A 27,773-nucleotide genomic window follows, 5' to 3' on the forward strand; every position below is an offset into this window, starting at 1 on the left:
GTGTGAACCCGGTCTAATGTAACTGAATTAGGACAATTCTGCAAAGATGAGTGGGCCAAAATTCCTCCAGGACGCTGTAAAAGCCTCATTGCACGTTATCGCAAACGCTTGGTTGCAGTTGTTGCTGCTAAGGGTGGCCCAACCAGTTATTAGGTTTAGGGGGCAATCACTTTTTCACACAGGGCCATGATGGTTTGGATTTTTTTCACCTTTAATAATAAACACCTTCATTTACAAATTGCATTTTGTGTTTACTTGTGTTGTCCTTGACTATTGTTTAAATTGGTTTGATGTTCCGAAACACTTAAGTGTGACAAACATGCAAAGGAACAGGAAATGAGGAAGGGGGCAAACACTTTTTCACACCACTGTATGATTTATTTTGTGGTGTAGTTTGTGTTTTACAACACAGCACAGTTAATTGAAATATAGCCTCTTCTTTCTATCTTGGATTCACGCTGATTGTGGGTAATTCCATGGTCGGTGTGATTCTGACATACAAGTGAGGTTATTTATAGATAGATTAATAGTTCACCTTTTACTGGTTTAGCGCGATTCTATTTTTTCTATTTTCTATATATTATGTATAACACAACATTTATTTTTTTATCTAATCCCTCCCATAACATAGTTTTACTACAAGGTTTTGATTCTACTAACTAGTAGAACATCATTTGTCACCTTCCTCCAGCAGGGTGACAATGCTGTAGTGAAATTAACATGGACAAGAGTCAAGCTATGTGTATAGTCTAGATGCAGAATCCCAGTAATTGCACAAGAACATTGATTTTAAGACAAATGCTAGAACTTGCTCCCATCACAAGGTCTCTGCATTTTAGCACCATCTTTATCCTCTTAGGCCGGATCAGGTTCACTTTAATATAAATACTACATTACATAAGGAACATGAGTAATGAAATTGGTATATACATATATATATATATATATATATATATATATACCAATTTCATTACCCATGTTCCTTATGTAACATGGTATATCCACCTGACCTGATAGAATATCTTGTTTTTGATGCTTAGAACCCTTGGCTGATAATGACAAAAAGTGAAATAAAAACAGCACAGTAGAAGCCCTCCCTCTAAATCTCAAACTGTCAGTAAACCCATATGCACTTGCATTAATATCTGAGTAGTTTATCTTATAATTAAAATAATGGTCCATATACTGCTTAATTATAATTCTGGTAAATACCGTATTGTATTGTAAATACGGGTCACAGATCATTCTGAAGTTCTTCAGTAATTGTTGAAAAATGTGTGGACGAAGCAGATTTCAAATGTGTGGCCCATCATGCACGTCACTGCAGTATGTTCTGACCTGATCAGTGCTCTGTACTGTCATGCGACTGATTATAAGCAACAAAAAAAAAAAAAAACATTATTAAAATGTAAATTACACAATTTAAAAAAAGAAACAAAGAAAGGAGTACCTGCTTTAAGCAAGGTGCATTAATTCCAAAAAAGAGCAAACATTTCTTTACAATCTTCTGTGCTCCCCCACATGACGCTCCCATAAGGAATGCTGGGTGGCTCAATTATTGTTATTGACAGTGAAACATTACCTCTTTGCTCCCCTGTCCTTCATGTCCAAGTGACCGTGCGCTCTTGAATGTGGGCAGAATAAGCAAAGGAGCTACGCAAAAGTGCTTCTCTGTCAGTCAGGAACTTTCAGCTACCACACATGATGTGCAGGGGAGCCACATGGAGCAAATAGCTGTGAATGGTAGAGAAAGTTCTCAGCTCCATGACAATGAAGTTAGAGCCTGCACAGACAGAGTGACAATGCAGAAAACTTGGGATCCCTCAAAATAATGTTACCAGTCTGCATAGTGGACGCCACTGAGCTAGCAGGGTCACTGAATAATTAAAATATAATAGATTTTTAAAAGAATAGAACAGCACAAATGCAAGACAGAATGCTTGTACAGCTTTAGATGAATTTGCCAGCTTTGTGTTTACTGACACTTTAATCTAACCCTTAGGCTGACCCTAAAATCTAAAAATGTATTCTTAACACAATCTCCCAAATTTATCAGCTTTACCCCTAAAAATAATGCTCTCTACTACTTGACACTTAGCCCTAAAACACAAGCTGAACTGCCCCAACTCATCCCTTTAAATTAACACAGAACCTTAACCTAACCCTTAACATGCTAGCACTATAATTGATTGTAAGGTTTTATTTTTATTTGAATAAAATAACAAACATGAAATACACAGATCTGTGCAGTGGTTTTGCACAGAGCAGCCCTAATCCTCCTCTTCTCGAGTTTCCTGACAGCACTCCTTGCTCCACTCTCAAGCTGAGTGCCCCCTATACAAAGCCGATTGCTTTAGGGGCACTTGGCGTGCTCGCTCCCAAGCTCTGCTCTGTGTGTCCATAAGATACACAGAGTGGAGCTGGGCCCTCATTACTGGTTCTGATTGACAGCAGCGAGAACCAATGGCTCCTGCTGCTGTATCTGATCTAATGAGGAGCGAGAAAGCTGAGACAGCCTGGACATAGAATGCAGTAAAGTAAATAAACCTACTGCCTTTACAACCGTTAAATTAGTGTAAATGCAGGTTCCTGATCTTCTTGTACAGTATTAACTGTTGTATTAACTTGTCTTGACTTTTTTATTTTTTGCTTCTTTTTTGAGTGATTAATAGGGCTGTGTGACAGGTTATCATAAAAATTTGTGATGTATTTTATATTTTAAAGGGTTGGAGATGTACAACATGTATCATTGTTTTCAATGTCATAACTCACTGCCATACATATAAAATAAAGCATGTGCTAAGCAATGTGTGTTTTGAGAACAGAAAATGTTGAGCATCATCTGCCTTATTATGTTTTTACACTAAAATACCTGCTGTGTTATATCAAAATGTACTCGTCTTGGATTTATGTTGGGCTAAAACTCTTTTTACTAGAATTTTTGGAATTACAAGTATTTAAATGTTTCCTTTACCATATTATAATAGTAATGTTATCCCTTACAATATTACAAATATATCATACAAGACTTCTTCTTTCAATATAGCAACAGCATAAGAGCTTGCTCTCTGAACATGAACAAGTTGTAATGAGCTTGGACAACCACAAGAGTGCGCTGGCTGCCGCACAGGTTAGATGAAAATGACAGCTCTGGTATCATAACAGATAACTGTTTGCAATGATTCAATTGCTGCTCTTCTCAGTGTGCATGTGGACTTGGCCTTATCTAACCTTTGGAATCCTGGCTGCAGTTGTTTCTGGTATAGTGAATTGGGGAACTATTATCTAATAACACCTAAAAAGCATGGAAAGACAAAAACATGACCTGTCTTTTACTTGGCTTTACGTTATAGATTGCATGGCTGCTGGGAAAGAAGGCTAACACTTTTTAAAAAAAAATAAAGCATCCTTTAACATTAACTAATAACTCTATTATTTTTCTTGATTTGACAAGTTTTGTGCATCTCTGTTTGTATATGTTAAAGCAACAAAGGTAACAAGATCTATATTCCTTTGCATTTTCATGGCCAATTTTATTTTTGTAGACCTAAGACACTTCTATCCAGTTCTGTGAATAAATGAACTTTCTTATGACACAGTAACGTTTTTTTTTTTTTGTCCCAATAAAATCAGTGATTTAAAAAAGAAACACGTACACCTATCTGATCAGAGCTTGCAAGTACAGGAAATGTGCATGCATTTTGTGTATGAACATTTCACTTACTTGAGATGGCAAAATATATTCACAAAAAAATTATTTGATCTACAGATTATTGTTTCTGTCAACGTTTAGCTATGAAAATTGTTTATACAAAACTGTTACATAAGAACAAATGTTGGATTGGCGTCACATTTCCTAAGACCACTGTATAGATTTGGGTAGCTTAAGTCTGGGAGATAAGATAATGAAATCTGTGAACATTATTACACTGTTATTACTGTTACATGATTACCTAGATTTTCTCTGATTCCCACAAACGCTCTCAAGATACCCATTCTTACTGAGATATGTTCAGATATGCTTTTTCACACATGAAAATTGGGGTCAAATAGAATGATGTAACTTTGGTTACAACATTTCCTGAGCATCTTTGGATGCAGACAGCCCTCTTTGTGCTGTTTTTTGGAGCTGTGAATTGCTAAAATTCTAAACTGTTGAAGTTGTTATATGAAATAGAGGTAGCCCCTTAATTCATCTGAGGTACACCATGTATAAGAACCAGCGTTGTACAGGCATATATAAATAAACCTGCAGTGCTAAATATATATGTTGTAGAAAAGCAAGTTTTGGTATAAAAAAAAAAGCAACATCCAAAGAAAATGCGAGGAAGGAAGTATAGAGCAGGCATGCACTAAGCCCCATCTAAATACCGGACTTTATAGGCTTCAACATGGGAGACACAAACCAAATTTTATATAAAAAAAAAAATAGCATTTTTATTTATACAATTTAAAATTCAGAGATAAAATGAATGCCTATCTATCGGCCTCAATATCATCCAGTAGATACTGTTACATATAGCTCTATACAGGTACCAGAAGTCTGTAGTATGTGTAGAGTGGCATAATAGCAGGTCAACGTTTTGCCAATCAAACGGCTTCTTCAGGACTCAGTGAGGCACAACAGAGCAACACTCTATGTATTGTACAAAGGTAAAAAAAAAAAAAAAGAGTATAAAGGTGAATATTACAACTCAAACACATTATATTATCCACTTGACCACCGGAATATCCCCCCCTCATGACCTGGCCATTTTTTTTGCGATATGACACTGCGTTACTTTAATTGACCATTGCGCAGTTGCGACACTGTACCCAAAGAAAATTGTATGTTCTTTTTTTCCCCACAAATAGAGCTTTCTTTTGGTGGTATTTGATCACTTCTGCGGTTTTTATTTTTTGCGCTATAAACAAAAAGATACCGACAATTTTGAAAAAACAAACAAAAAAAAAAAAACAATGTTTTTTACTCTCCTATAAAACATATTCAATTTCTTCATAAATTTAAGCCAATATGTATTCTGTTACATTCTTTTGGTAAAAAAGTGTATATTGATTGGTTTGCACAAAAATGTATAGCATCTACAACAGCGGTCTTAAACTCAAATTACCTGAGGACAGGACAAATTTTCACATGCAATGGGTCCGCTTGCAAACTGTCCTTCCCCCCAGCATTGTTTTCAGCGGACACAGTATTAACCCCCAGCACTGGTGTCGGTGGCAATGTTAAACCCCAGCACTGGTGTCAGCGGACGCAATATTAACCCCCAGCACTGGTGTCAGCGGACGCACTATTAACCCCCAGCACTGGTGTCAGCGAACGCACTATTAACCCCCAGCACTGGTGTCAGCGGACGCACTATTAACCCCCAGCACTGGTGTCAGCGGACGCACTATTAACCCCCAGCACTGGTGTCAGCGGACGCACTATTAACCCCCAGCATTGGTGTCAGCGGACGCACTATTAACCCCCAGCACTGGTGTCAGCGGACGCACTATTAACCCCCAGCACTGGTGTCAGCGGACGCACTATTAACCCCCAGCACTGGTGTCAGCGGACGCACTATTAACCCCCAGCACTGGTGTCAGCGGACGCAATACTAAACCCCAGCATTACCCTCTACATTCCACAAATACCCCCCCTCCCCCACACTCCACTTCACAAATATCCCCCTGAGGCCGCGTACACACGGGCGGACTGTCTGCCCAACTTAGTCCGCCGAAACACATTTCAGCGGACAGTCCGCTCGTGTGTGGGCTTCAGCGGACTTTTTCAGCGGACAGTCTGGCGGACTAAGTCTTTCGGAATGTTGGAAAGACTGTCCGCTGGACTCGCATTTGGGCGGACAATCCGCGGACAATCCGCCCGTGTGTGCCAGTCCGCCCAACTTTTGAAATGAGCGGACTTTTCCCGCCCGGAGAAAATTCCGCTCATTTCGAGCGGGTATCCAGGTAGGCGGGGCCCGCGACGGAGACGTCGCTGGCCCTGCCGCCTGGTATGGACTTAAAGGGGAACCCCAACGCCGAAAAAATCGGCGTGGGGTCCCCCCTAAGTCCACAACAGACCCTCGTCCGAGCACGCTACCCGGCCGGCCAGGAAAGGGGGGCGAGCGAGCGCCCCCCCCCCCTCCTGAGCCGTACCAGGCCGCGTGCCCTCAACATGGGGGGGTGCCTTGGAGAAGGGGGGGCCGCGCGGCCCCCCCACCCCAAAGCACCTTGTCCCCATGTTGATGAGGACAAGGGCCTCTTCCCGACAACCCTGGCCGTTGGTTGTCGGGGTCTGCGGGCGGGGGGCTTATCGGAATCCGGGAGCCCCCTTTAATAAGGGGCCCCCGGATACCGGCCCCCCACCCTATGTGAATGAGTATGGGGTACAATGTACCCCTACCCATTCACCTGTAAAATAAAAGTACCAAAAAAAAAACACAACACACGAGATAAAATACTTTATTGCACAGCTCCGGGGGTCTTCCGTCTTCGGGGGTCTTCTCGCCGGACTCCTCTGCTATCTTCTTGTAGCTCTTTTGCTAGCGGAGGAGTCTGGCTTTCTTCCTCCCCGCCGCCGGCCTCTTCTCCCGACTTCGGGGGTCTTGTCCCCCTCTTCGGTTCTTCTGCCGGGCCACCGCGCCTTCTTATAGCTCTTTTACAGGCGGTGGCCCGGTCTTCTGTCGCCGCCGCCGCCTTCCGTTTCTTCTTCTTCTTCTTCTTCTTCTTCTTCTTCTTCTCCAGGAGATGTTGCCTCGACGATCTCTCCGGCCGGAATGCCAGAGCCGCGCTGCGCGGCCACTTATATAGTGACAATGGGGCGGTGTCACATGGTATATGTCACATGGGTTGGTCACATGGGTTGATGTCACATGGGGACTATGACATCGTAAGGGGGCGTGGTCACCATGTGACACCAACCCATGTGACATATACCATGTGACACCGCCCCATTGTCACTATATAAGTGGCCGCGCAGCGCGGCTCTGGCATTCCGGCCGGAGAGATCGTCGAGGCAACATCTCCTGGAGAAGAAGAAGAAGAAGAACGGAAGGCGGCGGCGGCGACAGAAGACCGGGCCACCGCCTGTAAAAGAGCTATAAGAAGGCGCGGTGGCCCGGCAGAAGAACCGAAGAGGGGGACAAGACCCCCGAAGTCGGGAGAAGAGGCCGGCGGCGGGGAGGAAGAAAGCCGGACTCCTCCGCTAGCAAAAGAGCTACAAGAAGATAGCGGAGGAGTCCGGCGAGAAGACCCCCGAAGACGGAAGACCCCCGGAGCTGTGCAATAAAATATTTTAACCCTGTGTTGTGTTTTTTTTGTACTTTTTTTCACAGGTGAATGGGTAGGGGTACATTGTACCCCATACTCATTCACATAGGGTGGGGGGGCCGGTATGCGGGGGCCCCCTTATTAAAGGGGGCTCCCGGATTCCGATAAGCCCCCCGCCCGCAGACCCCGACAACCAACGGCCAGGGTTGTCGGGAAGAGGCCCTTGTCCTCATCAACATGGGGACAAGGTGCCCTGGGGTGGGGGGGGGTCGCGTGGCCCCCCCTTCCCCAAGGCACCCCCCATGTTAAGGGCACGCGGCCTGGTACGGCTCAGGAGGGGGCGCTCGCTCGCCCCCCTTTCCTGGCCGGCCGGGTAGCGTGCTCTGACAAGGGTCTGTTGTGGACTTGGGGGGGGACCCCCACGCCGATTTTTTTTTCGGCGTTGGGGTTCCCCTTTTAGTCCATTCCAGGCGGCGGGGCCAGCGACGTCTCCTTCGCGGGCCCCGCCTACCTGGAGACGCGCTCGAAATGAGCGGACTTTCCTCCGCGTGTGTGGGCAAGTCCGTTCATTCAAAAGTTTGGACGGACTGTCTGTCGGATTGTCTGACCAACTTAGTTGGGCAGACAATCCGCCCGTGTGTACGCGGCCTTACACTCCACAAATACCAACCCCCCTCCACACACACACACTCCACAAATACCCCCTGTTCACAAATTTCAACCCCAGTCACAAACCTAATGACTTTTCTCAGCCTCCGTGTGATGGCTCACTTATTTCTCCTCCTGGCAGTCAGCTGGTGGCCTGATCTTCTGCCTCCCGAGTCCTCTCCTCCTGTCAGGTCCTGGTTTCGTCACAGTGGCAGGGCACCCTGAGAAAACCACAATCTACTGCCCTGAGGTGACAGTACGACCCTGGATCTGAACTCAGTGTTCTGTCGAGAAGGTCCCGCTACCGAATAGTACCGGAACGAACTGCACATGTGCCCTACGTAATAGTACAACAGCTGATTTTATGATCAGCTGTTGTTTCTGAGACAGCGCTGCGCACAATAGCCAACTGAAGAAATTTTTAGCTGTTTTGTTGTGGTATTGCGTACTGTGCATGCGAAGTTCGTCCAGGTGTTCTGTAAAGAAATAGTGCACGGACTGAAGGACGCGTGTGCAACGCATGCGCCGTACGTAAGATCACAACAGCTGATTTTACCATTAGCTGTTGAGATGGCACAGGGGCACAATAGCCGACAATTATTTTTCTGTCAGATTGTGCCCCGTGCTGCCATGGCGAGTATGTCCATGATGGGCGGATTTATGAGCACTTTGGGGTGAAATTACATGGCCAGTGCTGCAAAACAAAACTTTGTGATAGGCGGATTTCTACATTTCTTGTGGGTGGATTTATAAGCACTTTTGGGCAGAATATCACAGTTTTATTTTTTTGCAGCACTGGTCATCTAATTCAACCCCAAAATGCCGATAAATCCACCCACAACAAATGTAGAAATCCACCCATCACAAAGTTTTTGCTAAAAATATACACTGTCACTGTACTAATGACACTGGCAGGGAAGGGGTTAACATCAGGGGCAATCAAAGGGTTAAATGTGTGCCTATTTGGGGATTCAGTGTAGTAGGGGATGCGCTTTTACTAGTGGAAGGCATGGATTTGTGTCCCTGCTTTACAATCGATGCCTTCTGCACTGACTTGTTTACATAGGCAGACAGCGTTCTGCCTCTGTACCGATAGATTGGCAGATCACAGCAGACTTCGAGTACGCCATACCCGCCTATGAGCTCCTCCTTTTATATAATCACATTGGGAGCGGGTCGCCAGCGGCGTGCGCTCGTGCCAAAGACCCGGAAGTGCAGGATCACGCACTAGGCATTGCATATATACATAATGCTCATGTAATTGTGATGGATCATGGGACATCCAAAAAGTATACCCCTTGATCCGTTGTCATAGTCCTGGTGGGTGGCAGTCTTTTAATAAACCTGTTGGACAGATGTTGGGGTGCAGCTGTTTTTTCTACTTGGTATCCAAAAAGTATAGCCTGGAGCGGGCACAGGGGAAGAACAGGGGGACCTTCAGGCCGGCAGGTGCAGAACTACCTTGTGCAGGAGAATCTATAGGATAATGAGAATCCCAAAATATATATCTCATAATGCATATGGAGTATCTATATATTATATAAGAGACATACTACGTACTCTTCAATAGTGGGCGTAGACACACAGGATGAAAAGAGCAGAGGGAATTTGAGTAAATATCAGCCAGTTGCATCTGTGATCATACAGGGGAAAACAGTAACAAGCTGTAATATAATACCATCAAGGAAGAAATAGTGACTCCCTAAAGTGACCTATAATGCTCCATGCTCACTAGGAAACATGATGAAAGAGATCAACCAGGTGTCCGAATATAAATCGCTCCAGTTAAGGATACAGCTCTGGGTTGTACACAGGTACTAAAGGGAAAAGCAAGAAGCTACATAGTAGTGAGTAGAAGATGGCATAACAAGAAGAGTAAGTGAGATATAATCGGGTTTAATCAGGGACGATAGCTTACCTATAGGTATATTCAAAACACACGTGCCTAGTGAGTATGGAGCATTATAGACCACTCTTGAGGAGTACGTAGCATGTCTCTTATATAATATATAAATACTCCAATATGCATTATGAGATGTATGGTTCCCCTGCGCCCACCCTCAGGCTATAGTTCTTGATGTCCCATGATCCATCACAGTTATGTGAGCTTTAGGTATATATGCAATACTATGTGTATAGAATAATGTGTTTGAGTTTTAATATGCACCTTTACTTGTACTTTTTTTTTTATATAAAATTTGGTTTGTGTCTCCCATATTGAAGCCTATAAAGTCTGGTAAGTAGGTGGGATTTGGCATATGCTGGCCCTTTACCTCCTTTCTTGTAATAGAAAATAGAGGATGTTAGATTTGTCATAAAAAGTCCATATAGATTTCAATAGGAAAGGAAGTCCCAACACCAGCTACTGTGTGAAATGACCACACTCGGCACCACTGTGATAAAAGTAGCTTACCAGACAAAGTGGACCCTCAAATTATAGATTGGTCACAAAACACCTTATAGTACTCCAACATTGATCTTGCTGATTATACATTCTTCAGCAATAATGGATAAGGAGATCTGTGCCTTTAAACCAAGTCGCTGTGGGCTTCATACATCACACATCATCAGGAAATACCAGCACAAGTGCATCAGACTCCCCCTACAGTGCTTTTCATACCCTGGCTCCATCACATGTGTGGTTTGGCTGTGCTCACCTGTAGTTGTACAGGCATACCCAAGAAAAACAGGTAACAAATAGTATTTAGTGTATATTTGGTACCTTATTTGCCTTCCCTAAAGTATCCTAGTAGTACAGACACTTTCTGTCTATATAATGTACTTGTACATGCACTGCAGTGGTGGCTACATGACAAGTTTGTGATGGTGATAACAGTGGACCATGTCTGGGTAATGTGTGTTGATATAATTTATAGTCGCGTTTGGTCAGGATGATAACACAGGGACCTGGGATATGAGAGCAAAGCGTGATCACCCTGTAACAGAATGTATCTTTATGGCAGGAACACAAAGTATCATTTTAAGAAAGGCTACAAATTTTTAAATATTGAGAACGTTTGAAATGACTTTACAGTGTTAAGCCTTATATGGGATTTTAATGACTATGTTTACATATGCCACTAAATAAGTGATATCATTTTTATTGTATTTGATGGACTTGGCATTTCTTTTTTGATAAATAGTCCAACGGTCACTTTTTTTTAGTGCGCTAATGTAAAATGAAGGACAGTGGTATCTATTAGACTTTCCATTATAGTTTTATAATCGTCAGATACAGAGACGCAAACCTATGCATAATAAATGTGAGAAAGTAAACATTACCTGAATGGCTTTAAATCATTGTGTCAGACTATAACTATAATTTTTCGAAAGCTATAAACTAATTTTATAATGTCTGCGTTCTTTTGCTTTAGCAGCTCTTTTCTACCAAGTGGAAGAAAATGTTAAAGGGATTTATGTTGCTCTTCTAATTCTGTGTAGTTGCTTCAGAGGCATTTGTCATTATTTTTTTTCTTCATGACCTACTGCTCAGCCATGTCCTGAATGCTGAAAAACAACTGTTGTCGCCTCCTGACTATATGTCAATTTGCAGTCTGCCAAGATTTGAAGAAGATTTAACCTTCCTTGCATCAGGCCTCAGGATTACATGACTTTAATTTATTTCCTATAAATCCTGAACCAAGACATCCCTTTGACAGTTGTTCCTTTGGTACTTTGCCTGGAAGTATAATTTTAATCTGTGGGTAGGATGGATCTATCATTCATTTACATTTTCAATGTTTCAGGAAATGTTTTTAATTCCTCTAATTAGCACTTTCTTCTTTGTGCTGATACCCAGACTGATGAATGGGGGTCAGCCATACTTGGATGTGCAAATGCTGTTACAGCACTGATTAACTCCACTCTGGGATGCATGCTGCTAACAATGTTAAGCATTTGTCCCCTTGGTCTTGTGTGTCTTTCAGAACCAAGTGGAAGAATTTATGCAACTTAAAAATGCTTTGAATAAAGTTCCAAGCCTTCGACAGTTAGAAAAAAGCACACAAACCACAATCCCTAGAGTGGTACCATCAGTCTCCTCCATACAAGGACATTTAGCGGTACAGGAATCTGCAGTACATAGTAAACTCATACAGGTAAGTTGTGCTTTGGCATTGCTGGAAGATTAAGAAGATTGGTCAAAGCAGTGGAAACTGCAGCTTAATGTTTCTAATTGTAAAATAATTCACCTGGGGGAAAATAATCTCTTGATAGGGCACAATATTGGGGATACAGTGTTGGCTAGCACTACAGAGGAAAGAAATTTGGGAACATTTATTTCAGATGATTGCAAAATGAGCAAACCGTGTGCAAAACAGTGGGAAAAGTGAATATAATTCTAGAATGCATTGCTAGAGTGGTCACCAGAGGGAGGAAGGAGGTCCTAATTCCCTAATATAGATCTTTAATTCAACCTCCTTTGGAATATTATGTCCAGTTCTGGATAACTTTATCTACAAAAAGATATTGATGAGATATAATAAGTCCATAAACGGCAACTAAAATGGTCAATGGTCTGGAAAGAAGAGAAAGGAGAGATAGGATTGAGCCCTTTAGGCTGGGTTCACATTATGTGCAGATTATGTGCAGCCGCAGGGCACAGCAGTTGGTCCCCCTTTCACCGTTTCGGGTCCGAATTTTCACCTGAATTTAGACCTGAAACAGCGCCAAAGACGCACATGATCCTTCTGCTGTGTGCTCCACGGCTGTCCCGGAGGTGTGGGAACTTGCTCCATTGAGAGCCGATCACACTCTTCTGTCATGCAAATTGGAAACCCGCATCCAGTTCACATTAGTGTGAACCCAGCCTTAAACACATTCAGAAGGGTGAATATGGTTCAGAAGGGCAGTATTTTCAATATTAAGCAAAGATCAAGAACATGAAGACATGACCTCTAACTAGCAGAGAAAAGTTCAAAACTAATCTTAGAAAGTATTATTTTACTGAAAGAGTAAAGAGGCAGAGGTAGTGAATCTGTCAACAGTACGTGGTTTCAAACATGCTTGGGACAAAAAAAAACTGGGGCTGACTTAATGGACCACTTGGTCTTTTTTTCTGCCATCACCGCATCAATGCTGATATTGTTATTGTTATTGATATTGTCATTGTTATTGCAGCGCCAGTAGTGAGACATTAAGATTTTAGAGTATACAAATTGATAATTTGATGTAAAAGTTAATATCCCTCTAAGGTTACTTTTATATAGCACTCCCTAGTTTCTTCTTCCTATGTATTATACAATATTTGAAACATTATCCTTTTATAACATTTTTCTTAATTGACATTTATCTTGACTTGACATATACAGACTGGCTGATGAGGAGGCATGCAGATATTGACAGTGCTTTTTAGGAAAATGGTCTGAATTACCCGTTGATTACAGTGATGTTAAATATTGTCAATACAAAGTCTCAATGTGCTCATGTGAAGCTCATAAAAACATTTCTCAGTAGGAAGCACTGGATATATAGATTTCTTTGACTATTACCTAGCTTTACTACCCAACTGAGAAAATGGTTTCTACCGTCTACTACTATAATATGGGGACACGTGGAGGCATCCTATATCCCAGGACGCTCTCTTTATACCTGGCTCACTAGTCCACTTCTAGAAGCTCGAATTCCCACACATACAGTGCCTTGGAAAGTATTCACCCCCTTGGCTTTTTACCTATTTTTTTACATTGCAGCCTTTGGTGCAATGTTTTTTTAATCTGAATTATATGTGATGGATCAGAACACAATAGTCTAAGTTGGTGAAGTAAAATTAGAAAAATATATACTGTACATAAAACTATTTCTTAGAAATAAAAAAATAATTGGCATGTGCGTATGTATTCACCCCCTTTGTTATGAAGCCCATAAAAAGCTCTGGTGCAACCAATTACCTTCAGAAGTCACATAATTAGTGAAATGATGTCCACCTGTGTGCAATTTAAGTGTCACATGAGCTGTCATTACATATACACACCGTCATGAAAGGACCTAAGCAAGAGGCACCACTAACCAAATACTTCCATGAAGACCAAGGAACTCTCATAACAAGTAAGCGACAATGTTTTTGAGAAGTATAAGTCAGGGGTAGGGTATAAAAAAAATATCCAAATCTTTGATGATCCCTAGGAGCACCATAAAATCTATCATAACCAAATGGAAAGAACATTGCACAACAGGAAACCTGCCAAGAGATAGCCGCACACCAAAACGAATGGACTGGGCAAGGAGGGAATTAATCAGAGAGGCAGCACGGAGACCTAAGGTAACCCTGGATGAGCTTCAGCGTTCCATAGCAGATACTGGAGTAATACACAGTACATAGGACGACAGTAAGCCGTACGCTTTCTAGAGTTTGGGCTTTATGGCAGAGCGGCCAGAAGAAAGTCATTACTTTCAGTAAAAAACTAAATGGCACGTTTTGAGTTTGTGAAAAGGCATGTGGGAGACTCCCAAAATATATGGAGGAAGGTGCTCTGGTCTGATGAGACTAAAATTTTACTTTTTGGCCATCAAAGAAAATGCTATGTCTGGTGCAAATCCAACACATCACATCACCCAAAAAAACACCATCCCCACAGTGGAACATGTTGGCAGCATCATGCTGTGGGGATGTTTTTCAGCAGTCGGGACTGGGAAACTGGTCAGTGAGTGAAGGGAAAGATGGATAATGCTAAATACAGGGATATTCTTGAGCAAAACCTGTACCACTCTGTGTGTGATTTGAGGCAAGGACGGAGGTTCACCTTCCAGCAGGACAATGACCCCAAACACACTGCTAAAGCAACACTTGAGTGGTTTAAGAGGAAAAATATAACTGTGTTAGAATGGCCTAGTCAAAGCCCAGACCTCAATCCAATAGAAAATCTGTGGTCAGACTTAAAGTTTGCTGTTCACAAGCGCAAACCATTCAGCTTGAAGGAGCTGGAGTCATTTTGCAAGGAGGTATGGGCAAAAGGCCCAGTGGTAAGATGTGGCAAGCTCATAGAGACTTATCCAAAGTGACTTGGAGCTGTGATAGCCGCAAAAGGAGGTTCTACAAACTATTGACTTTAGGGGGGTGAATAGTTATGCACATTTTCTGTTTTGTCCTATTTGCTTCACACTACAAAAATAAATACAAATCTTCAAAGTTGTGGGCATGTTCTGTAAATTAAATGATGCAAATCCTCAAACAATCCATGTTAATTCCAGGTTTTGAGGCAACAAAATATGAAGAATGCCAATGGGGGCTAAATACTTTTGCAAGACACTGTATACCTCCCACTATGAAAGCTTTGATTAAAGCCTGGAAATTCCTAACCCATTCTGCTCACTCCTACCCTCTCACCACCATCCTTAAAATCCCAATTACAGCCTTACACGACATTATGGATTCTATATTTTTCACATCCTGGCAATTGAAAGGTTGAAGATACAAAAAGATTCTCTCCTCCCAGACTCAGATCTATACAAATACATTCGTATGGAACATTGCATTTCAGCAATCTCCTTATAGCGTGCAGAATACCCTCTCCTGCCTGGGTATTTTTCACCACCACTACACCTCAATATAAAGGAATTTCACTTTTCTATACTATTCTTCAACAATAATGCACCTTTACGAAATCAGCCCCATGGGAAAATTACCTGGGGCGTGCATTCACTGACAAACAATGGACCACAGCCTGTAATACCACATATAAAGTTACCAGTTGCTCTACCCTTTGGGAACTCACCATTAAACTGACACTTAGATGGTACTTAACACCCAACAGTCTCTCTAGATTTGGTAAGCTTACCACTGACCTTTGTTGGCGGAACTGTGGCCAAAACGGTGACCTCCTCCACACCTTCTGGAGTTGCCCTAAACTGATAAAGTTTTGTAGGTCTGTCTTTAGACTCATATCCGAAGTAGCTCCAAAAAAATCTCTCTCCATCCCCCAGCCTAGCACTACTATCATTAGAAATAGAATTGCTCCCACGCATATCACAATATATCACCACCCATATTATTTTAGCAGCTAAACTTTGTATCACCAGAAGATGGAAAGATCTCGATCCTCCCACTCTTTGGGAAGTGATGGATCTAACCCAACTACATTACTCTTGAAATAGATATTTTGTAGATAGGCAACTCCTATCCCCATATTGATTAGTGGTTCCAAATTAATAATGACTACTGCAGTAGGGAACAGACACAAAAGATACGCTCAGCATCTTTCCAAATAACTGTTCTCCTTTATTATGACGCATTTTAAGGTTTTTATACACATGATTACGTAGGTATCACATTAATATTACAATTGTACGTTTATGGTAACAAGGGGCCTTACATAGGTAGGCTAATTCTAATCAGGACTCAAAAGAATGCAAATTATGTACTGAAAACATTATTAGTGCCGTGTGTGCGGTGAGGGCAGTGTGCAATACATATAAAATAGAATACAATTATATACAGAACAAATTTCCAATACACTCTCATAAACAAATTTCAGCATTCCACTGAGTGAAATGCTTTACTTGCATGTGGCATCCATGGATTGAATGGAGAATGCTAAATTTTTGAACTGTACTTATGCACTCTGTAGAGATAAACTGGATGTTGCCTCTTTTCCTTTGTTGTATTACAGATTGAGATACTTGTACTGTATACTTGGAATTTCTTTGTACAATCATTAATGTTCGTTTTTTTTTTCTTGTTAATCTTAAAACCAAATAAATATTTATTGATAAATATATATATATATATATATATATATATATATATATATATATAACACTATGTGGACACCCAGTGTCCACATACTGGATGGACATAGCTGGAGATCTGCTGCAGAAAGGGGTTAACTTAATTGAAGTGTCATAAAATGTCACCTTATTCTACTTTGTAATGCATTGTGCTTTGCACTGTGTAAAAATACAGACTCGCTGCATTTTTATGCAGCACACGCCAATACACATGTATGGTGTGCATAGGGCATACAAGAAGCAGTTATTTTCATTGCGTTCCATATATTGAGCCTACATTTGTCAAGACACCTGCTGTGAAAGAGTCCTATGGGAAAATGACTGGAAGTTATGTCATCTCCCAGCATGGACCCATACTGCAGTGTCATGCTTTTATGAACTTTTGCTAACATAATTTCACTATTTGTTTTAGTACATGTCATGGTTTCAGCTTTTGAGCTAGCCTTGCTAGTCGTATTTCTCTGATTACCACCCACTGAAGAAAGGAGTGGCCACAGCTTCAGATTGACGGGGATTTGGCATAGTATTCTACTAGGGTAAAGAGATTTTAAATGAAGGGTGGAAGAAGGGACAAGGTCAACTCAGGGGTGGGGGGGGGGGGGCTGGTTAGGGTCCAGCTTATCTCTTCCTCTATGTGTGTTGTTAAACATGTAATACAATGTTTTTATTAGGAATTTAGCAGCACATTTCCACGTGTGTGTATATTGCAGATTCCTTGAAAAAAAAACATAGTTGGCCGACACAGTTATGTGTGCAGATATTGAGTTTGTATAACAAGATGAGGCAGAAAGCAGCAATATGGTAAATCCCTATAGCAACCCATTTTGTGTAATTTTACTAGTGTCAGGATCAGAGGGGTAAACAGGCTGCTGGAAGACAGTTTAATCAATTTAAAAATCAGATTTATTCAGCAAAACAGAAAATAATGACTTTGTCTTCATGGGCAGTTCAAACAACAGAAAGAACTCTTCTCGTTAGTACAATGCAGTCTTTTTAAATAATGTTCAGCATCCCAGCCACAACATAGTCAATATAGCAAAGTCCCAGTTACAAGCCAGCTCACCCAGCAGGTTCAAGTCAGAGTAAAGCCTCATACGCATTATCGGACTTTGTACAAACTTTCCTGTGGATTTTTGTACAAAGGGCGTCGGCCGAGAACTTGTATTGCATACACATAGCAGGACTTTTTCAGCCAACTTTCACCAAATCACGTGGTTTTTCTGCTCTTTACCGCCACCTTTGGTCAACTTCTGTATTGTTGTCTGATCTTTTGCTTTGGTTCTGAGCATGCGTGTTTGTACTTTGTACAAAAATCCTATGGTTTTCTGTACACACGATCAGATTTTGCTCCATCTGACTTTTGTTGCCAGAAAGTTTGTCCGTTCGCACAGCCATCAAAAGTCCAATGAAAACCAAAAAAGTTTGTCCGATGGAGCGTACACACTGTCGGATGTTGCTCCAAAACAGCTAATTTGCATGTTGTCAAAAAGTCAGATCGTGTGTACGGGACTTATAGAGGCTTCCATCCAGCATCCAGGTCTCCTTACCTTGATAGCAAAAAAGCCATAAACCACCTTATCTGACCAGCTGCATAATAAACAGGCCTGAAAGAGAAGTACCTGTCCTCTTCAATTAACTCTCTCTTAACCTGCCCCAGGTTGACTCCCTACACTAGAAATAACATTAATGAAGGATGATTTAGAATCACCTGGTTAGATGAGTATCTGGTTACTGTAGGTTACCACACTGCACAATTTCCTTTAACTCACCAGCAACAATGTTAACCCTTTCATGACTAAGCCTATTTTTGGAATTTGGTGTTTACAAGTTAAAATCCATATTTTTTGCTAGAAAATTACGTGGAACCCCCAAACATTATATATATTTTTTTAGCAGAGACTCTAGAGAATAAAACGGTGATTGTTGCAATATTTTATGTCACACGGTATTTGCGCAGTGGTGTTTTAAACGCAACTTTTTGGGAAAAGGGACACTTTCATGAATAAAAAAAAAACCAAACAGTAAAATTAGCCCAATTTTTTTGCGTAATGTGAAAGATAATGTTACGCCGAGTAAATAGATACCAAACATGTCACACTTTATAATTGCGCGCACTTGTAGATTGACGACAAAGTACGGTACCTAAAAATCTCAATAGGCGACGCTTTAAAAATTTTTTACGGTTACCAGGTTAGCGTTACAGAGGAGGTCTAGTGCTAGAATTATTGCTCTCACTCTGACGATCGCGGCGATACCTCACATGTGTGATTTGAACACCGTTTACATACGCGGGCGCGACTTCCGTATGCGTTTTCTTTGCTTCGCGAGCTCGCGGGCGCGGCGGGCGCTTTAAAAAATTTTTTTTTATTTTTTTTATTTATTTTATTTATTTTTAAATAACTAAATTGTTTTAAAAAAAAAAAAAAAAATTGATCACTTTTATTGCTGTCACAAGGAATGTAAACATCCCTTGTGACAGTAAAAGGTGGTGACAGGTCCTCTTTATGGAGGGATCGGGGGTCTAAAAGACCCCCCACCCCTCCTTCACACTTCAATGTATTCAGATCGCCGAAAACGGCGATTCTGAATACCGAATATTTTTTTAAAACCGGCGCCATTGGCAGCCGAGTAAACGGGAAGTGACGTCATGACGTCGCTTCCGTGTTTACAATGAGGAGACTGGAACGAAGCCGATTACGGCTTCGTTCCAGTTCCTCCGCAGCAGCCGGAGGCGTCGGATCCCTGATCGGTGCTCCCGATCGAGCGGGAGCACCGGTAGCAGCGGCGAGAGGCGGCGGGAGGGGGGGGGCGTCCCCTCCCGCTCCTCCGGCATAACAGCCGAGCGGCTTTTAGCCGCATCGGTTGTTATGGCTGGAAAGCCAATCGCCTGCTGAAGAAAACGGTACCGGGATGATGCCTGCAGGTGCGGGCATCATCCCGGTATACCCCCCGGAAGCCGAGTACGCATATCTGCGTACGCTCGGCGGGAAGGGGTTAATGGGCTTCCAACAGAAAAAACACAATTGAACAGCACCCTTATTACCATGGCAGGTGATATTAAAGTTGTTGTAAACTTCTGACATGAAATATGAGCAAAGCATATCCCTCTATACTGTGTACTTGTCTCAATCCAGAGCACTAGGTCTCATTTCTGTCTGATACCTTGTTCCTCTGCTATCGGTATTAGTCACTTCTGACAGGTTTTCCTGACACCGAGAGGTAAAAGGGTGATGGGGAGGGAGCTCCAGCACACACCCTGTGATTGTCAATCTCAGCTCTATTCCTATGTGCTGTGTGAAGAGAGTAGTGTTCCTTACATCCAATCAGCTCTCAGTTCTCCTCACCAAGCTCTTTAGAGGGTAACTTCAGCTTCCTGCCCCCTGCACTCTGAAAGCTCAGACAAACTGTATAAATTCTGCACTTTGGATGTAGAGAAGAGAACACTGCAGATAAACAGGTACAACGTATGTAGGAGGATTTGTTTCATCCCTGTGTATCACTGGGGGTCAGTCACTTCACTGGGTATAAGGGTTTACAACCACTTTAAGGCAATGGCTGCATTTGACGGGCACAAGTGGCTGCAAGTGATGGGTACAAGTGGCTGCATATGATGGGCACAAGTGGGTGCATGTGACGGGCACAAGTGGCTGCATTTGATGGGCACAAGTGTCTGCATTTGATGGGCACAGTGAGGTTGCAATTGATGGGGGGGTTCAGTATTTTTCAGTTTGTTTGCGCCCCCCCCCAAAAAAAAATTTGAACATCAGCCGCCACTGGGCTCAGCCAATCACTGTTGTGCCCTGTAAACAAAAAGTCAGTAGAGGAAGGAAGCTCTTATTTGTAACCTCATCAGGCAGACCCTGGCAGCAGAAACTAGTGGTAGAAGCCTTCCTCTGCTGACTCTTTGTACACAAGTGACAACAGCAGTTTTAGGAATGGTCACTGCACCTGTGGGTCCAATCTGACACAGATTTGAATGGAAAATTATTTAAAGTGGTTCTAATTTTTTTTCCCTTAATGCATTCCCTGCGTTAAGATAAGCAAAAACTTTCTGCAAGCAGCTTCTTCCCCAAACCACCCTTATATTTACCTGAGCCCAATCTCGATCCAGCTATGTGTAGGAGACTGAGGCCCTCTCGGCTCCCTCTCTGCTCAAACAGCAGTGGAAGCCATTGGTACCTGCTGCTGTCAATCACAGCTAGATGAGGGCCAAGCCGATCTTTGTGTCTCTTATAGACACACACAGCTGGCTTGGAAGCAAGCACACACGAGTGCCCCCCATAGCCAGCAGATTGTTAGGGGGAGGAGCCAGGACCGCCGGAGGGGGACCCAAGAAGCGCAGGATTAGGACTGCTTTGTGCAATACTATTGCACAGAGAAGGCAAGTATGACATGTTTGTGCTTTTTTTTTATTATGCCTATAGAATCACTTTAACTACAGAGTCATTCACCGCATCTTATCCCTGGGGCCCTGACAGAATCCCCCCATCTGGTCTGGGCCCTATAGCAGCCATGCAGATAGTTACATCAGTATGCATATACAGTGTTTTGTGTGTGTGTGTATATGTATATATATATATATATATATATATATATATATTTATATATATATATAGAGAGAGAGAGAGAGAGAGAGAGAGAGAGAGAGAGAGAGAGAGAGAGAGAGAGAGAGAGAGAGAGGAGGGAGAGAGAGGGAGAGAGAGGGAGAGAGAGGGAGAGAGAGGGAGGGAGGGGGGGAGAGGGAGAGAGGGAGGGAGAGGGAGGGAGAGAGGGAGTTTTTCTCATAAGTTTACATACCCTGGCAGAATTTAGGATTTCTTGGCTATTTTTCAGAGAATATGAATGATAACACAGAAACTTTTCTTTCACTCATGGTTCGTGTTTGGCTAAAGCCATTTATTATCAATCAACTGTGTTTACTCTTTTTAAATCATATTTATAACAGAAACGACCCAAATGACCCTGATCAAAAGTTGACATACCCTGGTGATTTTTGCCTGATAACATGAACACGAGTTGAAACACAGTGGTTTGAATGGCTATTAAAGGTAACTATCCTCACCTGTGATCTGTTTGCTTGTAATTGGTGTGTGTGTATAAAATATCAATGAGTTTCTGGGCTCCTGACAGACCCTTGCATCTTTCATCCAGTGCTGTACTGACGTTTCTGGATTCTGAGTCATGATGAAAGCAAAATAATTATCAAAGTATCTGCGGGAAAAGGTAGCTGAGCTGTATAAAACAGGAGAGGGATATAAAAAGATATCCAAGGAAGTGAGAATGGCAATCAGCAGTGTTCAAATTTTAATCAAGAAGTGGAAAATGAGGGGTTCTGTTGAAACCAAACCACGGTCAGCTAGACCAACTAAAATTTCACTGCCAGGAAAATTGTTTGGGATGCAAAGAAAAACCCACAATTAACCTCGGGTGAAATACAGGACTCTCTAAAAACATGTGGTGTGGCTGTTTCAAGATGTACAATAAGGAGGCACTTGAAGAAAGATGGGCTGCATGGTCAAGTCGCCAAAAGAAAGCTAATACTCCACAAATGCCACAAAGTATCCCGTTTACAATACGCCAAACAGCACAGAGATAGGCCTCAAACCTTTTTTCCACAAAGTAGTTTGGAGTGATGAGACTAAAATTTTGCTTTTTGGCCACATCCATAAACATTACATTTGAAGAGGAGTCAACAAGGCCTATGATGAAAGGTACACTATTCCTACTGTGAAACACAGAGGTGGATCGCTGATGTTTTGGGGATGTGTGAGCTACAAAGGCACAGGAAATTTGGTCAAAATTGATGGCAAGATGAATGCAGTATGTTATCGAAAAATACTGGAGGAATATTTGCATTCATCAGCCAGAAAGCTGCGCATGGGACATACTTGGACATTCCATCATAACAATGATCGAAAACACAAGGACAAGTCAACCTATCATTGGCTACAGCAGAATAAATTGAAGGCCCTGGAGTGGCTATCTCAGTCTCCTGACCTCAATATCATTGAGCCACTCTGGGGAGATCTCAAATGTGCAGTTCATGCAAGACAGCCCAAAAATTTACAGTTACTGGAGGCTTTTTGCCAAGTGGAATGGGCAGCTTTACCATCTGAGAAGATAAAAGGCCTCATCCACAAATACCACAAAAGACTTCAAGTTGTCATTGATGTTAAAGGGGGCAATACATGGTATTCAGAACTGGGGTATGTAAACTTTTGATCAGAGTCATTTGGGTAGTGTCTGTTGTGATTATGATTTAAAAGAGAAAACAGAGTTGATTTATAATAAATGGCTTCAGCCAAAAACTAACCATGAGTGAAAGAAAAGTTTTTGTGTTATCATTCATATTCTCTGAAAAATGGACAAGAAATCATAAATTCTGCCAGGGTATGTAAACTTATGAGCACAACTGTATATAAGTTTTTGTTGGGGTACAGACTTGGTTATAAATCCTGTTCACCAAAGAAACAATTTAATATTTTGAATTAGCTTTGCATTTGTGTTGGATCAGAAATGGTCAAAAAAAAGTATATCAACTTGGTTTATAAGTATCTCAAATGTACGGATATGATTGTATATTTTTCATATATGCGTGTGATGGTTTTGTTCTTTAGACAAATATCCAGACCCAACAAGAGCATGAAAAAATCACACATAGCAAGGATGTTAATGAAGAGGCTGAACACCAGGACACAGAAAGGCCTGAACTTCATAAGGGACAGGAGGACAATGGACCACCACAGGAAACTGGACCAGCTACTGAGCATCCTGTGGAGGTAGAAGAAGAGCATAAAAAAGAGCTAGAAGAGGAAGAGATGGAACAGGTAGGGAAGCCAGAAAGACTTGTGGAAGAACAGGATCAAGTTCAGGAAGAGCAGGAACAGCACAGGCAATTGGAAGATGAGCACAGAGGAGCAGGAAATGAAGATGAAGAAGAAAGAGAGGAAGACACTAACATGTTGCAAGAACATGAGAAGGTGAGAAACATTGCAATATTGGCCAGTTTTGTATTGTCTACTTTGTAGTCATACAACTTTATACAACTTCTTTATTAATTAGAATTCTTTGCAAAAATATATCTATTTGAAATTATATTGATTCTTGTAGCTTAACCACTACAATACAGGGCACTTTCGCCCCCTTCCTTCCCAGCCCAATTTTCAGCTTTCATCGCTCTCGCGCTTTCAGTGACAATTGCGCGGTCATGCTACACTGTACCCAAATGAAATTTTTATCATTTTGTTCGCACAAATAGAGATTTATTTTGGTGGTATTTGATCACCTCTACGGTTTTTATTTTTTGCGATATAAGCAAAAAAAAGCGGAAATTTGGAAAAAAAACAATATTTTCTTTTTTCTATTTTAAAAGAAATCCAATAAAATCAAATTTTGTCATAAATTTAAGCCAAAATGTATTCTGCTACATGTTTTTGGTAAAAAAAATTCCGTTAAGTGTATAATAATTGGTTTGTGTGATCACGGACATATGTACGCAAATGATCATGTACATATGTGTGCAGGTGATCACGTACATATGTGTGCACATAATCATTGGGACAAGTGATTTTAGTGGGACATATGTGGGGAACATGTTTTTATTATTAGGGACATGTGTTTTTATTTTTTGGGGACATGTATGTTTTGGGGACATGTGTGTTATGGGGACATATGTGGGACTGTGTTTACACTGTGTGGTGTGTTGTGTGTTTACACTAGACTGAAGATCAGTGAGTAAAAAGCTGTAAAAAACAGCTCATACTCACTGATCATCAGCCGGCTGCAGCAATCTGCTCTCCTCTCCTCAGCGATGACTTCTGTGTGAGGAGAGGAGGAGCCGATTGCCTAGCAACCGGCTGTTTGTTTACATCACATGACGGCCGTGATTGGACACGGCCGTCATGTGATCAGGAGGGCCAATCACAGAGCCCTCCTACCGATCTGAGATGCGCCGTGTCCCGGTGACACGGGCGCATCGGGATCGCGCCGCTGCGCGGGCACGCGCGCGCGCGCGATCCCGCTCCTCCTGATGGACGTTCCTGAACGTCCTATCATGAGTAGACGGCTCCCACCCGGCCGTATATGTGCATTGGCCGGGTGGGAAGTGGTTAAGAAGCTATTACTGTATATTAAAAGCCAATAGATAAAAGCTAGTTTCCTTATTTTCATACATGAGAAAAGGTGTAATGGAACTGTGTACCCCATCTAACCACATTTTCATGGTTGGGCCTACAGCTGGTTATCGTGATTGCCGATTGCTTACTTCCTGTCCAGAACATAAGCAGTAGTGTCAGCCCATGTTTGGCCACAAATAAGCCTAGTAATGGAAAGCAACAGTTGTTTTGCGATTTTTGCTTGTTATAGACCACTAAATGGAAAGAACTCCCCTGTTGTGGGGTTTTTAGGCAGCCAGACAAAAAAGAGGAGGAAATAATAATAAATAATGTATGAAAATCTGTATTTATTAGTATGTAGAAAAAACCCTTTACATGATGATTAAAACATGAGCTTCAGTGGGAAAATAATAATAAAATAAAAAGAAAAATGGATACATATTGTCAGAAAATGGTTACATATCAGCATTACATAATAAATGTCCAGATAGTAAACCAATCGCAGTCCTGACACGTTTCAACCCCAACTGGGGTCTTCTTCAGAGGGACTTTCTGCTAAAGGAATGTATAACAATTACTTATTGCACACACTGTTCCAAATTGTTCCACAGACACCACAACCAGGGACGGGCCGAGGCCACAGTATGGCTTACAAGAAGTCACACTTATAGGGCCCCACCCCCTTCCCTGCTGGAAAGAGAGGGGGCTCAACCGCCCGGTAGTGTGGGTATAGGCAGGTGACACCTATGGTAAGAGATCAAAAATAAAGTTGTATTCAATGTAATGTATAAAAAATTACACAAATTACACAAGGCTTGAGCATATGTATGGGCAAAATCGTACCACAGCATATGCATCAAATCATTTATGCTTGAATTTATACACCCATGGGTTGTGCATATATATTATAGTTGTTATAGACCACTATGCACATTAGTAAACTATCTACTTGTTTGTTTTTTTTTATAGTATCCAGGTCCACCTACACCAGTAAGTAACTTGCTACCAATAGTAACTACAAAAGGTCTCCAGTACAGTAAAGCCCTCCCTGTTCCCATGCAATAGGTACTAAGATGGCTGTTTTTAGATATTGCTTTGTGCAGTGGTGGGAGAAAGTCATACCTACCTAATGTTGTCCAGTCATAGACAGTGGTAGATGTACTCTGTGAGTTGGGTATAATCATAGATTTTTTGTTTTGTAAGGTAACACTGCATGTGCAGTACTCTATTCTTCTGTGATGTATTTTCCTTTTTTTTTTTTTTTCAGAGGGATCAAACTATAAAACCTGAAATCAGGTTTAAATCTGCCTATGAGGAGAGAATAGAGCAGCAAAAGTTAGCAGCGCAACAAGAAGCGCAGTCTAGATATCTGAAAGCACATCAGGACCTACTGCACCAACACATCCTGCAACAGCAGCAAATGCATAATGATGACATGGATGGGGGGAAACTAAACAAGCTGAAAGAGATCACAAAGAGGTATTGAAGATTTTGTGAATATTGAATAGAACTGTAATTATTCTGTATGCATTACTTATGTTTATGTATTTTATATCGGGGTAGACAACCTTTGAGGAGTGGAGATCTACCTGAATGACACGAAAGAGATCAAAAATCACCTTTTTTTTTTTTTTACAACAAATTAACTAGCAAGGCCTAAATAGTAAGAAAACCTTAGAAAAATATAATCAAACATTTGTCACTGTAAAAATATAAACTTAACTTGCCTTAATTGTGGACAGTTTCAGTCAGTAGGGCAGTGGACAGTGTGTGGACATTGTCAGTAGGGCAGTGGATGGTGTGTGGACAGTGTCAGCAGGGCACTGAATGTCATCAGCAGGGCAGTGAACGGTGTCAGTTAGTAGAGCAGTGGATGTCGCCAAAGGTTTTTTATCTTTATTATTTATTTTTCCACAATTTCCTTTAGCGGCCCTGTTGGGGGCTTTGCTGAAATATCAGGGGTCCTAACAGAATAAAGGAACAGGAAGGGCGCTGCACAGTCTCCTTGTGCATTAACAAAGTGAAGCATGGTTTGTGAGCATGTGCAGATTTCCTAAGTGCATGTGAAGGTCAGTGAACTGGTCAGCGACTGCAGGAATATGCCCAGAGCCAGAGCCCTTCCTGATGGGGGGGGGGGGGGGGCAAGGGAAGCACACAGGGGGGTCCGAGCAGCAGAAGAAAGGGGAACTTGAACAGGAGGGGCGGCATTTACTGAAATCATTTTGCTGTATTTTACTCCTGCAGAAGCTGAATGCTGGCGGGAGGGAAAGGAGGAGAAGCTGTCTTTCACCTGCTGCAAAAGGAAAATGCAGGGGATCCGTTCCATTATATGTTGCCCCCCTGCTCCTGTCCAGGTTATGGAGGTTGGCAAGGAAGAGACACAATCTATCCATCATCTATCCGCAATCAAACGGGTAGATTGTGTCAATGGGTTACCACCCTCTGTTTTACATGATCTCTTTAATTTTACAGTAGGTCTGATTGTAAACTATAAGTTATAACACTGTTTCTAATGGTTTCATTATGTGTTAAGCAGGCAAAGCTGAATAATAGGACCTGGGGAAAAAACTAGGCTAGTGTCAGAGCCGTTTTTAAGGCAGGGCAAAGGGGCAGCTACCCTGGGCCCTGTCATTGTTGTGGGGCCCAAAGCAGTTGCCTCATACTTGCCAACTATCCCAGTTTAAATTTCCTTGTCTCTTGCTGTGTCCTGATATCTCAGTGTAAAGTGCTGCTACTAATGCTGCCCAGCTCTGCCCTATTGTTGTGTACAGATGACTCACCTACAGACCCTGTGTTTACATGTAAGTAACCAGCATGCATATGTAAATAGCAGCAGCATTCATATGTAAATGGATGCATCCGGCAGCATAGATATGTAAATAAAGGCGGCATCCATATGTATAGCATGACCCCTGGAGTGAGGAGATGATGTGCTGTAACCTCTAGCAATGAATCAGTGAGCAGTATTACTGTATAGTAATCTCAACAAGCAGAAATCATGCGCTGTAACCTCTAGTAACTAATCAGTGAGTT

At 41.9% G+C, this 27,773-nt stretch overlaps 1 protein-coding gene across 5 annotated transcripts in view; it reads left to right on the forward strand.

The window, feature by feature from the left end:
- Nucleotides 1–27,773, forward strand: part of GOLIM4 (golgi integral membrane protein 4) — a 169,329-nt gene that overhangs the window by 92,085 nt on the left and 49,471 nt on the right. For 2 of the 5 annotated variants that reach the window (XM_077488024.1, XM_077488025.1), the window contains 4 exons: nucleotides 3,047–3,130; nucleotides 11,829–11,999; nucleotides 23,244–23,606; nucleotides 26,008–26,219. In XM_077488024.1, coding sequence (XP_077344150.1) covers nucleotides 3,047–3,130; nucleotides 11,829–11,999; nucleotides 23,244–23,606; nucleotides 26,008–26,219 — 830 coding nt within the window. The remainder of the gene's footprint in view (nucleotides 1–3,046; nucleotides 3,131–11,828; nucleotides 12,000–23,243; nucleotides 23,607–26,007; nucleotides 26,220–27,773) is intronic. The other 3 variants (XM_077488027.1, XM_077488026.1, XM_077488028.1) reach the window with 3 other exon arrangements.

This window comes from Lithobates pipiens, unplaced genomic scaffold (assembly GCF_037356315.1).
Source record: "Lithobates pipiens isolate NorthernLeopardFrog02 unplaced genomic scaffold, aLitPip1_a1.2 Scaffold_18, whole genome shotgun sequence".
NCBI classification, from domain to species: domain Eukaryota; kingdom Metazoa; phylum Chordata; class Amphibia; order Anura; family Ranidae; genus Lithobates; species Lithobates pipiens.